This window comes from Betta splendens, chromosome 5 (assembly GCF_900634795.4).
Source record: "Betta splendens chromosome 5, fBetSpl5.4, whole genome shotgun sequence".
Classification (NCBI taxonomy): Eukaryota; Metazoa; Chordata; class Actinopteri; order Anabantiformes; family Osphronemidae; genus Betta; species Betta splendens.
The window spans coordinates 11,752,922-11,767,362 of NC_040885.2; the positions used below are offsets into that span (position 1 = coordinate 11,752,922).

Genomic DNA, 14,441 nt, shown 5'->3' on the forward strand with positions numbered 1-14,441 from the left:
AACAGGGACGAGTGGGCGTGAAACAGAAAATAGAAAAGGGAACAAGACAGAAAAGTGGGTAAAGATGTCAAAAAAGGACAAGAACACTCAATTAATCCAACACACACACACACACACACACCCACACACACACACACACACACACACACACACGTTAGCAGGAATGAAACCAAGCAGCTCGTATCACTGGGGGGCAGAAGGTACCTGGGTTTAAAAATAAGCGCCGGGGCTGCGGCAGGAGAGGGCGACTGTCGAAGGTAAGCAACGCTATCAGTGGCTGAACCTGGCTGAAACTGAAAAGAGGTGACAGGGCCTCAGGCTTCACTTGCGTGGTCCGTTTACCTAAATCTGTGCCTCCATCACATTCATAGTGTCGCCAGGATCTCTAATGTGATTCTGAACGCGTGAGTGGATCCAGTTCAGGGCCGGGTATCAACCGACCCCTATGACATCACACTGCAACATCACTATGCATGCTGGAGCATATTGACATTGTAATAAAATAGCTTGAATAGTCTTAGTTCTAAATGGCCGGAGGTCGACGTCTCTTCAATCGAAGCTTCACAAGCTGATTTTCTTCTCCCTCGGTGGGTGAATGCCTGTTTGTCTATTTTTTCCCCCTGCTGCCAACTCTCTGTCCACCTACACTCCTCTTCTTGAGCAATGATCCTTCCTCCTGCGCTCCCTGAGGCCAGTCTGCCCTCGGCCACTGTTCTTTGAGTGTCATTACATCTTAGCCCCTCAGTCGTTCTATGCGTCACCCTCTCATCCTTCACCTTTCATCCACCTGCTAGTTCTGCTAAACGCATAACAGACTGCACACGTTGTCATTATTGACCCGAGCTCTTTAACAGTCGCCGTTAGTTACCTCTCCAGCTCAGCGATCTTCTTGTCCTTGTCATTCTTCTCGGTCTCCACCTCTCGCAGGATGTCCAGCAGTCGCTCCACCTCCGCCTGCGCCTTGTTGGACTCGTCTTTGTAGTAGCTCACCTCCTTCTCCAGCAGCTTGACCCTGTCCACATAGTCCAGGTTCCCTCTGGGGCCCGTCTGCTGTTCCACCTCGTGAGCCTTCTGCATCCACACATACACGGACACCGACACACGCGGAGTTAATATTAGCGCACGGGGTTTTAGTGCCCATGACAGAGAGATGCAAACGGTCCATCAGTGTTTCATATGAACTGCTCCCCTCGCTCGCTCCCTCTATCTGAATGAATGAAGCAGAGTAGAATGTTGTGGACAAGGGCATCATTACTGGTGCTGGCTCATTAGCTTTAACAGAGCTATTATTTAGCTCCATTTAACGACCCACTGAGACTCACAGTCACTTTGCACACTTGGTGAGTATGCAGAATACAGGACTGTGTGTGTGTGTGTGTGTGTGTGTGTGTGTGTGTGTGTGTGTGTGTGTGTGTGTGTGTGTGTGTGTGTGTGTGTGTGTGTGTGTGTGTGTGTGTGTGTGTGTGTGCGCACAAGAGAGCAACAAATCCATAGATGTCAGTAACTGCTAAATGGGTGGCTATGTAATTTCAGGTATCTGTCACCAACTCGCTGCTGTTCGGTCGGTGTGGACTAATCTCAGTGGTTCACATCACCTTTAACACCATAGGAAGCCACATATGCCAACACAGGTTGCAGAAGAGTTGCACAGAGCCATCCAAAACACTACAGAGACCTCCAACCACCGATACCTCAGCTAACTGCACCACAACATGACAAAGAGAAGCGTGGCAACACTGGACAGTGACGACATGCAACAAGGTTCCAACAGATCATGCAACCCGACGAAGCTGCACGCTCGTAGCAGCAGTCAGTCAAAGGAGGGGCGGACCAGAAGCAACAGGGCCCTGCTGCACTGGGGTCAGTCCATTTGCTAACGCTAGGCTTGTGCATACGAGGAGCAATTTTTACATCCAAGTAAGTAAATCTCTGTACGTCTAGATGGGAGCAGCAGACATACATTACTACTACTCGCTGAGAGCAACCTTAGCCATAAGGCCTAATTTTAGCAGAGGGCGAAACTTTAACTGCCACCACAGTACATTCCCTCAGTTGTTATTTAAGAGTCTGACTTTAAAGCTAGAACTGTAAAATATATTTGTCTGCGTGAGTATGGATGTGTTCTACTTGTCCCAATAAGTGTGTGATTACATGAAGTCACAGATGTAACCACATAAGAAAACTACTGAGTCTGAGTCACAATTAAAAGTTCTATGGAGATAATGAACTAATAGTGGGGTTAATTTTAAAAATCCAGCTGACCCAATAAATCAAAGTGTAAACACTTTCTGTAACTCTTTTACTGTATCACCACGTGTCACAATCACAACATTCATAGGATGAATACGTTACAGAGGACTCTGAGTGCGGTGTAAAGCTACCAGTACAGTGCAATGGCCAACATGCATCTGGGTGGTTGGGTGGGCAGAAGCAGGACCTGTGCTAGAGTCCAGCATGATCACCATCTACAGTAGCTCAGTTCAGTGTCCTCATGCTTTCTACGTGTGCCTGAGGGAGCACAGGAGGGGCACTTACAGGATTGTTCATGTGACTGAATAGCTGCTCAGCTTGCTACATTGCAAACGGAGGGGTTGAGGAGCGGAGGGGCGGAAACCCGGGAGAGCAAGTGTTAGGGTTTAGTTTGAGCCAGAGGAAAGAAGAGCAGGATCAGACATGTTACAATACATTCGACAGATCAGTAACATCCAACAAGGGCACATGTTGTCACAGGTTCAAGACGCGAACACTGACGGACTATGGAGCAGGAGGAGACAAGGGCGGGTTATTGGACAGACTGTCCACCTGCAGTGGCTTAGAAAGTGGTGCAGCCTGATACAGGACAGAGAGCATGATTATTTCATATTCTAACTGGTTCACTCTGGAAAAGAGTTTGAGGATCCCATAGGTTTGTTGAATATTCCCCTTGTTTAGCTGAGGTTGGTTATGAGGAGGCGGTTCTGACCCGGGCATCACAACTGTTGCCTCTGTTCTCTTAATCTATAGGTCCTGCTGTTTCTCCTCTCTGTGTTCCTTCCTCCCTGCCCTCTCCCCCTCACTCAACCCGTCCCATCCCGCTGATATTACTGGCATTCAAAGCGGATCACATTAAAAGTAAACACTGTATCAGCTATAACTGCACAGCAGACACCTACAGTAATTCACTGAAAACATTGTAGTCTCATGATAGTGAACACAATGGAAGCACTGTAACACCAACACCTACCTTCTGCAACTGTGTCTCCAACTTACTACACTCCTCTTTTTTCTGCTCAATGGCGATCTCTAGTGATTTGAGTTTTGAATCCTTCTTGAGGCCGGAGGACGCGAGGGACGAAGCATGTTCTTTTAGATCAATGAGACTGGACTGCAGATGGACAGACAGGACAGACCGTCAGCACAGGCATGGAGCAGCCAGGCCAGAACATTGTCAGCAGGTATAACAACAGACCAAGCGGCCTAAACGCCATCTACTGTAGCTGCTGCAGTTACGACTCGTAGGCTACAGGCTGCGCAGTGCACGCTTGAGAAACAGGAAGGCGCCACATGCACACAATGCGCAGCAATGTGCACACACATGCACTTAGATAAACAGTCTCCCTCCACTGCGTGAATGCTCACTGACCTCTTTGTCTGTTAACTCTATCTGCAGGCTGTTGACCTTCTCCTTCAGCTCCTTGTTCTCCTTCTTGTAGGAATCTGCTTCTTCCAGGCGTTCTCTGTCTTCCCTCTCCCTTTGGTCCTTTAAGCGCTCGATAATTCTCTCCTGAGACGCACAAGGAAATCTTCAATACTTTGTCTCCAGAAGCGATAGAGATGTGCAAATATCATGTTGAGAGATGTGGTATATGATAATAATATACAGTACATGTATGAGATAACAGTGGAGGAAACAGTAAACTGGAGCGACACAATCACATCAAATGAAAACCGCCAGGAAAACGACCAAGTGCTGAATTAAACACTGAATATGTTTATTCATCATTGATGAGAATTTCTCTGCCTCCTAATTAACTCCTAATTAAAGCTGGGACGTGCTTCCCTGGCTGCTCACGGGCTCCTCAGGACATCTCTTCTCTTTAATTTAAGAGCATTTTTAGTTGGAAAATCAGCGGATTAATCAAAATAAAATCTGACATCAGCTGGAGAGAGACGTGTAACGTCCCAACCATAGTTACCTTCTCGGACAGCGCCTCCTCCAGCGTGGCCAGGGCAGTGTCTGTGTTACTGGAGTCAGTCTGCAGGGACTTAACTCGGTCCTTCAGGTTCCCCAGTTGCTTGTCTTTGTCCCTCAGCTGCTCCTGCAGGTTCTCAATCTGACGCGGGGAAGAGGAAACCAGCAGGTGGTGGAACAGGGGAGAAAACAAGGACAAGATACAGATGTGAATCACGGGATCTCACAGCTGGAGCAGTACTTAGAATTGGAGTAATGGACTAAAGAGATTACAGAAGTCACGGAGATTAAGAGTCTTTATAGGTAATTGCATTTCAGGAAGAAACACATCAATAACTGTCTGACTTTTAAAAAGAATTTTACACACATAAACCTATCAGAAGAGATAAAATAATAAGCACACAAGAAGAAAAACTATGCTTTAGGAAACACCGATAATGGAGAGAAGGTGCGAGGAGAAAACCTGGGGACTGGGTGAAGTCGAGGTGAGAGAGGGAGTAACGCTGAGTATTTATAGCACACACACGCACACACACACACACACACACACACACACACACACACACACACACACACACACACACACACACACACACACACACACACACACGAACCACTGAGGCATAAATATCTTCTTGCTTGACTTTCTCTGGACACTCTCCCCCCGAGAGCAGCACAGACTCTCTCACCCTTAATGGAGAGTAACAGCTCTGACTGGTTTACTCCAGGACATAATGTGACAGAAAAACGCCCTTCATCGGTCATTTCAGTTCACCTGCTGCCCAGACGGTGGAACCGCCAGCTCCTCACGACAGCCAATCCATGAATAACCCGTCGTTTGTTCCAACGTGTTCCTCATATTCCCACTTTCCAACTTGTAAATCACCTCATACACACAGAGCAGTTTTATTTATTCTTTACCTTCTTCTGCAGGACGTTAATCTTCCGTTCTTTAACCTCGAGCATGTCCTTCATGTCCCTGATTTCTCCAGCGAGCGTGCCCTTCTCCTCCGTCAGATCCTGCAGCTGCTTGGTTTTCTTGTTCAGGAAGGACTCTTTCTCCTCCAAACGGAGACGTAGGGCATCCACCTGGAGCACAACAGCGCCAAGAATAGCTCAAAGCCACCGAGACTTAAAATAGGAGCGCTTCACATGAACTGGACAGTAATTAAAAGCAGTATGAATGCACAAGAAATTAGCAGAATCCAAAGTGGCTCATTTTAAGCTGCACTGAGACAGCTTTTACTGTAAATGCTGTGTTAATCATCTGTTTGTCTAGAATATCACCATACTGATCTAGTTTTCAGGAAGTCTGTGACAGTACGCTGCATGTTACTGTTTCACTGGCAGCACCCTGACACTTCAGTTAGTCCCAGAAGTAAATAAAGTCCTGACGTGACTTGAGCTAATGAGCAGGTGGATCGTTTGCTCAGTGTGACTGGGACAATACAAACGCTTCTGCGGTATCGTTGTGGGGATTTACTGTGTGTGCACAAACGCCTTTAAGGTTTTTTTTTCCATTACCTCTGTTTGCAGAATGGCAGCACGTTGCTCCTTGGCAGTGAGAGACTCTTTAAGCACCTCGATATGCTGTTTGCAGTCGGAGTTTTGGTTGTTGAGGGTCTCCAGTTTTGTCTGCAGAGCCAGCAACTCAGACTCCTTCTTTGACAGTTCCTGCTTCAGCTGGTCAATCTTTGGCACATGAAACAGAGGCGTGAAACCTACTGTACAGCAGTGAAATGTCTTCCCATCATAGCGTGTGTGTGTGTGTGTGTGTGTGTGTGTGTGTGTGTGTGTGTGTGTGTGTGTGTGTGTGTGTGTGTGTGAGTGTGTGTGCACAAGAGAGCAACAAATCCATAGATGTCAGTAACTGCTAAATGGGTGGCTATGTAATTTCAGGTATCTGTCACCAACTCGCTGCTGTTCGGTCGGTGTGGACTAATCTCAGTGGTTCACATCACCTTTAACACCATAGGAAGCCACATATGCCAACACAGGTTGCAGAAGAGTTGCACAGAGCCATCCAAAACACTACAGAGACCTCCAACCACCGATACCTCAGCTAACTGCACCACAACATGACAAAAGAGAAGCGTGGCAACACTGGACAGTGACGACATGCAACAAGGTTCCAACAGATCATGCAACCCGACGAAGCTGCACGCTCGTAGCAGCAGTCAGTCAAAGGAGGGGCGGACCAGAAGCAACAGGGCCCTGCTGCACTGGGGTCAGTCCATTTGCTAACGCTAGGCTTGTGCATACGAGGAGCAATTTTTACATCCAAGTAAGTAAATCTCTGTACGTCTAGATGGGAGCAGCAGACATACATTACTACTACTCGCTGAGAGCAACCTTAGCCATAAGGCCTAATTTTAGCAGAGGGCGAAACTTTAACTGCCACCACAGTACATTCCCTCAGTTGTTATTTAAGAGTCAGACAGGGCAGCGTAATCCATCTTTAGCTATTACTGCATCCCCACTAGTTTTATCAACGTGCTTTCCTCTCATTCAAAATGCAATGACTCCCCTGCATCCATCATATATAATAGATCTCCCTTATTTATAATTGATGAAAAGAGCTCTAAAAATAGAATAACAAAACTGTGGTGGCTTTGTGCCTGGTCAATGAGCACGAACAGCAGGATGTAGAGTCAAAGGTGTGGGGAGATGCTGGACGAGCCCCAGGCACATTCACATGATTACAAGGTTTGACAGAGTCTCATTGGTTCATCTCTAGATACTACAGCAGGTAAGAGCAAAACAAACAAACTCTTTAAACCCAACAAACATTACTCATGATGCTGAATGATACAGAACTAAGATAAATAATTAAAAACAAAGTTTCTTGTTATTATTATGGCAGTTTTTGCCTCAGCAGCCTCAGACTGTTGCAGGGTACATACCAAACAGCATTACAGCTAATCTAACTGATTCTCTGCACTGAGCCTTCGACAACTCAACCGTGCATTTCCACGTGAAGTGCAGCAGATGGTACCTACCTTAGTCTTCATAAACTTGGAGTGGTTCTTGTAGACCTCCATCTGCTTGATCTCCTCCTCTCTGTCTTCAGTGTTCAGTAAACCGTTTGCCTTCAGCATTTGGATCTCATCCTCCAGATCTCGGATGTTGCGCTCCAGTGAGGCAATTTTGGTGTCCTGCACACAAACATGCAGAGGAGACACACCTCAAAACCCAGACTGGCATGTCCACAAGTTGCATGCTGCAAATAATCCTGAACAGGAGCCCAGAACAGAACAAAATGAGATTTAGAGCGACTGACACACAGACGAGAGTGAAAAAAAAACCAAAAAAAAACGGAAGAGCTGCAACGAGATAAAGAGTAACTGGGAGCAGCTCGTTACTGAGGCTGAGAACAACTGCAGTATCTGTCGGTGAAATCACACGCTTTCTACTCGGCTCCTTGCAGCGGCTCAGAGGACTAATCACCATTGGGAAATATAGCGCGCACATCCAGAACAGTGAGACCGGCCAGGACTTGAGGCAAACGAGCAGAGGGAAAGAAAGAAAAGTAGCAATCCGTATCCTTTTTCCCGCATGTGCTCTCAGATCGATGCAGAATCCAGTGTGTGGACCGCGAGTGTGAGTGCAGCTTTAGCTTCACAGCTTTTTAAATAAATAATACAACGTCTTTAAGATTAGCCATGGTCCATCTCCTTCTCCAGCAGCGCATAGAGCAACCTTGTTCCTTCCTGCCTTCCTCTCTTGCTGTGTCTCCTCTTCTTTCTGCCCAGTGGCTCTGAACTTCTGAACTTGTGGCCATTAGCGGGGTCAGTCGCCGCCCAGTGCAGAGGAACACGGGCAGCGTATCATAATGAGGGATGATGGACTGCCCAGGAACGGTCTGAGGGTTCGCCGCCGATGCAGGAGCGCCGCAGACGTGCATGCACTTCGCCCCGACGCCGCATCTCACCTCGGTCTCCGTGTCACGAGTCGAACGTCAGTGAGCTAACATTGCTGCAGCAGACACAAAACACTGTACCTTCAAGAGGAGGGAGACTTTATTCCATCCACATGCAATCACTGGCACATCGACCTGGTCAGTAAATCTTTCTCTTTGGCTGCCTTTCCCTGCCTCTGTGTGTTACTCTTTCTCTCTATCGCTCTGCATACTGGCCTCTCACTGTCATAAACAACCACACCTGTTTCCATGGTAGCAGCAGGCAGGCTATATACTGTGTGCAGTGTCTCTGGTGAGTGAGCGGGAGAAGGCGGGTGGGATGTAGGGGAGCGAGGGAGGGAGGATTATTCGTGCTTCCATCAGCATCAACACGGCAGAGGGAGAGAGGAGAGGGGAGAGATGCGGTGTCTTCCTGCGCGGCACAGAAGGAGGAGGAAGAGGAGGAGGAGGAGGAGGAGGAGGAGGCGGGTCCTCCCATCGCTCTGTATGCAAATCAACAGGATCCTAGAGCACACGTGTCACGTGACCACGCCAGGGGAGGCAGGGCCCTGCACAGCACTGAGCTGGAGTGAGAGGGGCTGTGTCAGCTCAGCAATGATGTCATGATTTATTTTGAGGAAGTGATGTCAGGCCTCTGCAGTGAGACTGGTGGTGTCTACAGTGGTTCGGTAGCTGGATGGCGCTAATTTCTGGAATCCCAGTCGATTCAGTTACAGCACAACAAGTGCTGCCTAAAGGAACATTATTACCCTCAGAACAGGACATATGTTTATATTTGCATTTGTAAAGATAAAACATAGACAAGTGATTCTAGAGAATGTTCATATTGTTTTCCAACTTTCAGTTACGTAACACATCACCTACATTAAATCCATTCATTTTTAAGTGATTAATTGTCTTCAAGAAGATTTTACATGCAATAAACTGGGCATAATTTGAAACAAATATTGCTGCTCAGTTTATTTTATGCCCTCAGAAACTTTGTGTTCTGATAATGAGAATGAAAGGACTGAACCACAGTCTGCTGTGTTTAAATAAGAACTACAAAAATTAAACATGCCTTCTCTGTCCTGTGTTGGTGTGAGTGGCTGCAGCCCCTCCCAGTAGCAGCAATAGCTGAAGTGTTATTCAGTAGCATCAACTGGTGTTTGTGTTCGTGAGCGGATCCACAGAGCGTCTGCACGTCTGTGTGTGAGCTCGAGAGAGCGCTGCCACTGTGTTGACTATTGACTCAGCTAAGGATCACAGTGACAACAACAGAGGCAAGAGCTCAGCTCAGCTCAGAGCATTTTACACATGCAGTGGTTCATTTCATGTAAGTAGAAAATATGTTGCTTAGCTGCCTTTCAGCTGTTTTATTCCTTTTACACAGCAACAGGAATAAACTACGTATTAATAACATGACAGCTGCGTGTTATGAATGCGGGGCTCTTACTTTCATCTCAATGATGGTCTGCAGGGCCTTGGTCTTGCTCGGATCCTGATGCAGCTGATTCCGTCTGTGCAGCTCCTTGAGAAACATAAACAGAGTGATGTTTAACAGAAGGTACTGCAAACTCGGCAAAAAGCTGAAAGCTAAAATGTGAGGAATGCACTCTGACACTGGTCTGCGAATAGTGTGTTCAGCAAAGGTTCCTGTTCATACATTACATAATCTACATTTTACTCAGCAGCCAGGTTTTGCAAGTCTGCCCCCTAGTGATGGCAACGAGTACAACACATTTTAATTGTTTTCTGTACAGTGTCATCCTTAACTAAGCTCACTGATACATTACCTCTCGCAGGTGGATGTTCTCCTTTTCCTTTTGATCCAGAATGACCTCCAGGTGTCCGAGCTGGGCCTCAGCCTCGGCAATGCGCCTGGCTCGCTCCTGCTCCTCCTCCTCAGACGCCCTGCCGGGCCCCGAGGGCAGCCCCTTGCTCTGCAGCATCTCCAGCAGCTTCTTAATGGACTCGTCCCTGGCGCCCAGGGTCTGTTTCTGGGTCTCGATCCTCAGCTCCATCTCTTCCAGTGTCTTCCTGAGCAGGAACAGCTCCTTGGCCTGCCTGTCATGTTCCGCCTGCAGCCGGCGAAAGTTCTCCTCCGTCAGCTCGATGGTGGTGAAGTGCTCGGCGCCGGACCGGTTCCCACTCTCCTGCTGCAGCAGGTGGTTCAGGTCTCGTTGTGTGCGCAGCTCGTCCTGCAGGGCCTGGATAGTCATCTGCAGATGCTGGTGGAAGCACACACATGTGTACACAGAGACACTTAACAATTACTAAAAATCATTCTTTGAGTTTTACACAATATGACTACACACAGGTAACCACGCATTAACAAACACTGCTGAAATGCTGTTGCACACGGTTCTGTGGAAAAATACTACAGCATGTCAAACAAGCAGAACACTTGACTTACCTGACATCTTTATGTATACACTGTAAAACAGTGATACTTGCACAGCTTTTTTATCTGTGAGAATATTTTCAGTAATAGTGAAATTCTTGGTTATTAATTTAAGTCCTCTAGGAACTGAATTTATTTATGACTGTTGTCCTGTTTGAGCAGGGTTTCGTTGACCTGCTACCCAAAGCAGAAGATTGTCCTGTTCCTTTCCTGCAACCGACAGTTAAAGCTGTCAAGCGAATAATAATAATTGCTAATGTATTTTTATAAAGGTGTGAATTTGTCTGTGTGTCCAGAAAAAAAGGAAAGCACACACTATTAAACCCTTACGTTTGATTTTGTGTTGGAGTCTTGGTTCTGAGTGTGTGGGAAATGTTTAGGGCAGGTTTTCTGTCAAAGACTGACAGCTGACTTAGGGCCTGTTTACATTTTCTCCAAGCAGCATTTCACCAGAGGGAATCCAATGAATCCATATTGAGAAATTGGCCCATTCTGTCAGAGTGGAAATGGCTCCTTGAACAGAAATCACACCAGGTTTATAGGAGGTTTGGGGTTTTAGGGTCTGTGGTGCTACCGTACAAGAAAACGAAAGCAACTGACATTTAGACTGAAGTAATTAAACAAATTAGACACTTTTTAGTTTTACACAGTTTGTAGGGAAACATTAGGGTTCACAGGACAAAGTACACTGAACTACCTAAAGTACTACAGCTACTCTAGGAGCTGATGGGATTCACAGGAGAGGAGGAAGTACGGTGCAAAGGGACTGCCAGGTGTCTGAGAATACACGGCACACTGCAGGTGACTCCATGTTGTGCACACAACACGTGGTGCAAACATAGGGACAAACCTTGGTTCTCCGGGCATCCAGCAGCTGTAGAGCATGGGCAGAATGAACAGAAAAACAAATGAATGGTGAAGAGAAGGCGGCACAGCATGATGGTTGGACGGTCAGCAAAAACCAGCCAGAGTCTGAAGCAGGTTATGTGAAGTCAGTCAGTTAATAGTGGCTTTAAGAGGAGTCACTTCCTGAGTCCTGGTTTTACTCAAGTAAAATGGGTTAAAAAGAAGATTTAATAAACATTTTATTAAACGCCAGGAGTGCGACTATATAGATACCTTTCTGGAGAGAGATGAGAAAAGTGTTTAAAATGGCTCCAATCGATCATTCAGATTTCACGGGTCATTAACGTCACCATTATCAGTCTCATTAGCAATAGCAGCATAGAAGTTCTGTATTGTGAAAAATAAACTAAAGCAGTGGAGCTGTAACGGCTCGACAGTGATGAACTAGGAGAAACAAATAAATAAACGGCGGCTCGGTCCAGAACATACATTAAAACGGTGCATTGGTGTTGACGCTTAATTACAAAGCAAAGCAAAGTGTTCGCTTGCGGCCGTCGGGGGGCAGCGTTGGCGCCAGCAGGAGGAACAGATGAGCGTTTTTGCTAGATGCAGGACCGCCACCATCTTCAACAGCTTCTGTCACACTTCCCTGTGTGAGTCAGTGGAACCACGTCATACATCTCCTGGCGTGATCCATTCATTAGCAACAAACCCTGGACCTGGAACCTCTAACAAGGATTCATCCAGTGTGACTGGAATAATCAGTTCATGTTCTATTATATAAACTGTCTCTTCTTGTCCAATAATTACTCCATGTGATGCTGTTCTTTTCAATTTTAAAAGAACTGACTGGTCTTCTTTAAGCGAGCAACCCTGCAATTAATCTAAGAATAAATATAGCTTTAATAAATTTAATATGACACATATACATGTAACTTACAATATAACTATATTCAAATTGTTCAACCAAAGCCTTTTTCTCTTGCTTTGTTCTTATTTCCCGACCCTGCTCCCTCCTCCTTTGTCATCACTTCTGCTTCTCTCTGCCTCGATCAATAACCTGCCGGCTTGGAACTAAACTACAGGAGTCAGTCCAATGATTCCATTTGCATAATTACACCGTGGGCTGAAGTGACTATGTGGTCATTCCTCCCTTGTCCCCCTGCAGAAGCCTACCAGCTCCTGTGAGTCAGTCATGACTCAGCGGATATCGAAGGCGTGGTCCCTGAGAAGCTTTTTTTTTTTTTGCTGCATATCGTGAGAATGAGCTTCCAGAGGTTTGACAGGAGGCAGGGGCAGACTTAGAATCCCAGCTTCCCCTCTAACTGGCACCTGGAGCAGCCAGGGGTAACTGACTGTCAAAAATCCTTTTGTGCAGAAACACAAAACCCCTCTGAACGCAACAACGAACAAGGACTTCCTGCCACTCCTTCCCCTCAAAATGCAAAGCCTACGAGCACTTACGCAGGCGTTACATACTCAGCAGCTTGCCGTGGATGAATTTTTTTACATTTTTCCCCTCAAGCATGATCTACGAGGCGTTATTGAATTAACGGTGAGTCCTGTGTTAGGAGATTGGCTAATTTGCAGAACACACAGTTCACGGAGGCTGATGTGAGCGTGGGTTTGCAGGTATTTGATCATTAGCCAAAAAATCCCCAAATGTAATCGCATTCATCCATCTAAAACCATACTGATCTAGTAATAAAGGCTGAAGCCGTTTGACTGTTACGGTCTGCGCTGTGCCGTATACATGTTAAAACAGTGGGTGTGGGAAACTGACAGATGGACGGCTCCAAAGTGCTGAAGCAGAGCAAAGCCACAGCTCCCCACAGGCCTAATGTCTGTGTTGTATGTCATGATGGCTGACAATATGCAATCACACCCACACAGCCATGCCAGCAAATGTGTCATTTATTTATCTGCCCTCAGCTTGAAGAAAGTTGAAGAACGACGCGAAGCAGACGCCTGAGAGCCGAGCAACGCGTAATTAGTGTTAATTGAACTGTGCACTTGTGAAAAGACAGGTATGAATTCTGTGACTGTGTTTCCAGCTTTCTCACTCCACGCCGCCTTTCTGCACTGTTGGCTCCGCTTTGTTCCAATCTTAAAGCTGTGATGTTCTAGAGCAGAGACGCCAGTGGACTTTAACGTGTCCTATCCCCTGTGCTTTGTTCTCCCACCTCCCACTCCTGCCTTAGTCTTGCCAGCCTCGCTCTCTAAATGTCCCGCCACGTCTCGTTGGCACCCGTCCTCTGTCCTTTGGATGGAGCACCGGTTCTCTGCTGGCGACGAGGACGGTGGCGGATGCAGCCGCTATCTGGCTGTAAACGCCTCTCCTAAACATGAACCTATGACTGCGTGTGAGGCACGAATCTAAAGGTCAACTCAACACACCTGCTGCAGCGCCGTAACCATGAATCATATGTGCAGCCAAATAGCGGTGACTATACAGCAGCTCCCACACACAGTACGGACTGGTGACAGAACCACTGAGCACACATCACCAGATGGCTCAGCAGTAAAATGAACAGACCTACTGTCAGCTTAGTGCGCAAATACACTCAAGTATTAGCTTATTTATTAAAAAAAGCAGCCCCACCCCGAGCGGTGGATGATAAAAAATGTCCTGTATCTATACACAGACAGAGGCCCGCGATACGGGACGCTCAGCCTCCATTTTGGGGATTGTGTTGATGAGGGCTGACTGTGTGGCTGAGCAGCAGTGGTCATGACTGAGTCAGATACGGCTCACACACTCGCCTCCAGCGGCTCTCGTCCGGCTTTAGCACGACAAAAACAATTCTGCTGAGTTGGAGTCAAACGGTTCTGCAATCTCACGGCCCGAACCACACGCGCGGTAAATAAAAAGCGCAGCGCACTCTAATCGCACTAATCATTAATCACAACCATCCACCGTTCTGATTAGAGCTCCCCAGGCAAACCTTGGTATTTTACTCAGTGGAAAACAGACTTGAAGGCCCAAACTGCTTTCAGCTTTCTTAAAATATGTAAAAAAAACTCATATCACAAGATCACTTATTTTTTGACTAAATAAATAATGCATGGCATTTGCTCAAGCTAATAGAAGCCTGCAGCACCTGATGCAATTGTAAAGGGTG

At 46.7% G+C, this 14,441-nt stretch overlaps 1 protein-coding gene and 1 long non-coding RNA gene across 6 annotated transcripts in view; one reads left to right on the top strand and one right to left on the bottom strand.

Annotated features, from left to right (window-relative positions):
• erc2 (ELKS/RAB6-interacting/CAST family member 2) overlaps positions 1 to 14,441 on the bottom strand; it is a 28,925-nt gene that overhangs the window by 8,391 nt on the left and 6,093 nt on the right. For 2 of the 5 annotated variants that reach the window (XM_029149961.3, XM_029149962.3), the window contains exons 3-13: positions 11,324 to 11,347; positions 9,866 to 10,300; positions 9,526 to 9,600; positions 7,171 to 7,326; positions 5,696 to 5,863; positions 5,093 to 5,260; positions 4,176 to 4,313; positions 3,623 to 3,763; positions 3,224 to 3,364; positions 2,536 to 2,571; positions 869 to 1,071 (exon numbers count right to left, since the gene is read on the bottom strand). In XM_029149961.3, the coding sequence (XP_029005794.1) occupies positions 869 to 1,071; positions 2,536 to 2,571; positions 3,224 to 3,364; positions 3,623 to 3,763; positions 4,176 to 4,313; positions 5,093 to 5,260; positions 5,696 to 5,863; positions 7,171 to 7,326; positions 9,526 to 9,600; positions 9,866 to 10,300; positions 11,324 to 11,347 (1,685 nt within the window). The remainder of the gene's footprint in view (positions 1 to 868; positions 1,072 to 2,535; positions 2,572 to 3,223; positions 3,365 to 3,622; positions 3,764 to 4,175; positions 4,314 to 5,092; positions 5,261 to 5,695; positions 5,864 to 7,170; positions 7,327 to 9,525; positions 9,601 to 9,865; positions 10,301 to 11,323; positions 11,348 to 14,441) is intronic. The other 3 variants (XM_029149963.3, XM_029149964.3, XM_029149965.3) reach the window with 3 other exon arrangements.
• LOC129604077 (uncharacterized) lies at positions 8,235 to 10,809 on the top strand. The gene is made up of 2 exons (XR_008694658.1): positions 8,235 to 9,636; positions 9,875 to 10,809. It is a non-coding gene; the product is annotated as an uncharacterized LOC129604077 (long non-coding RNA).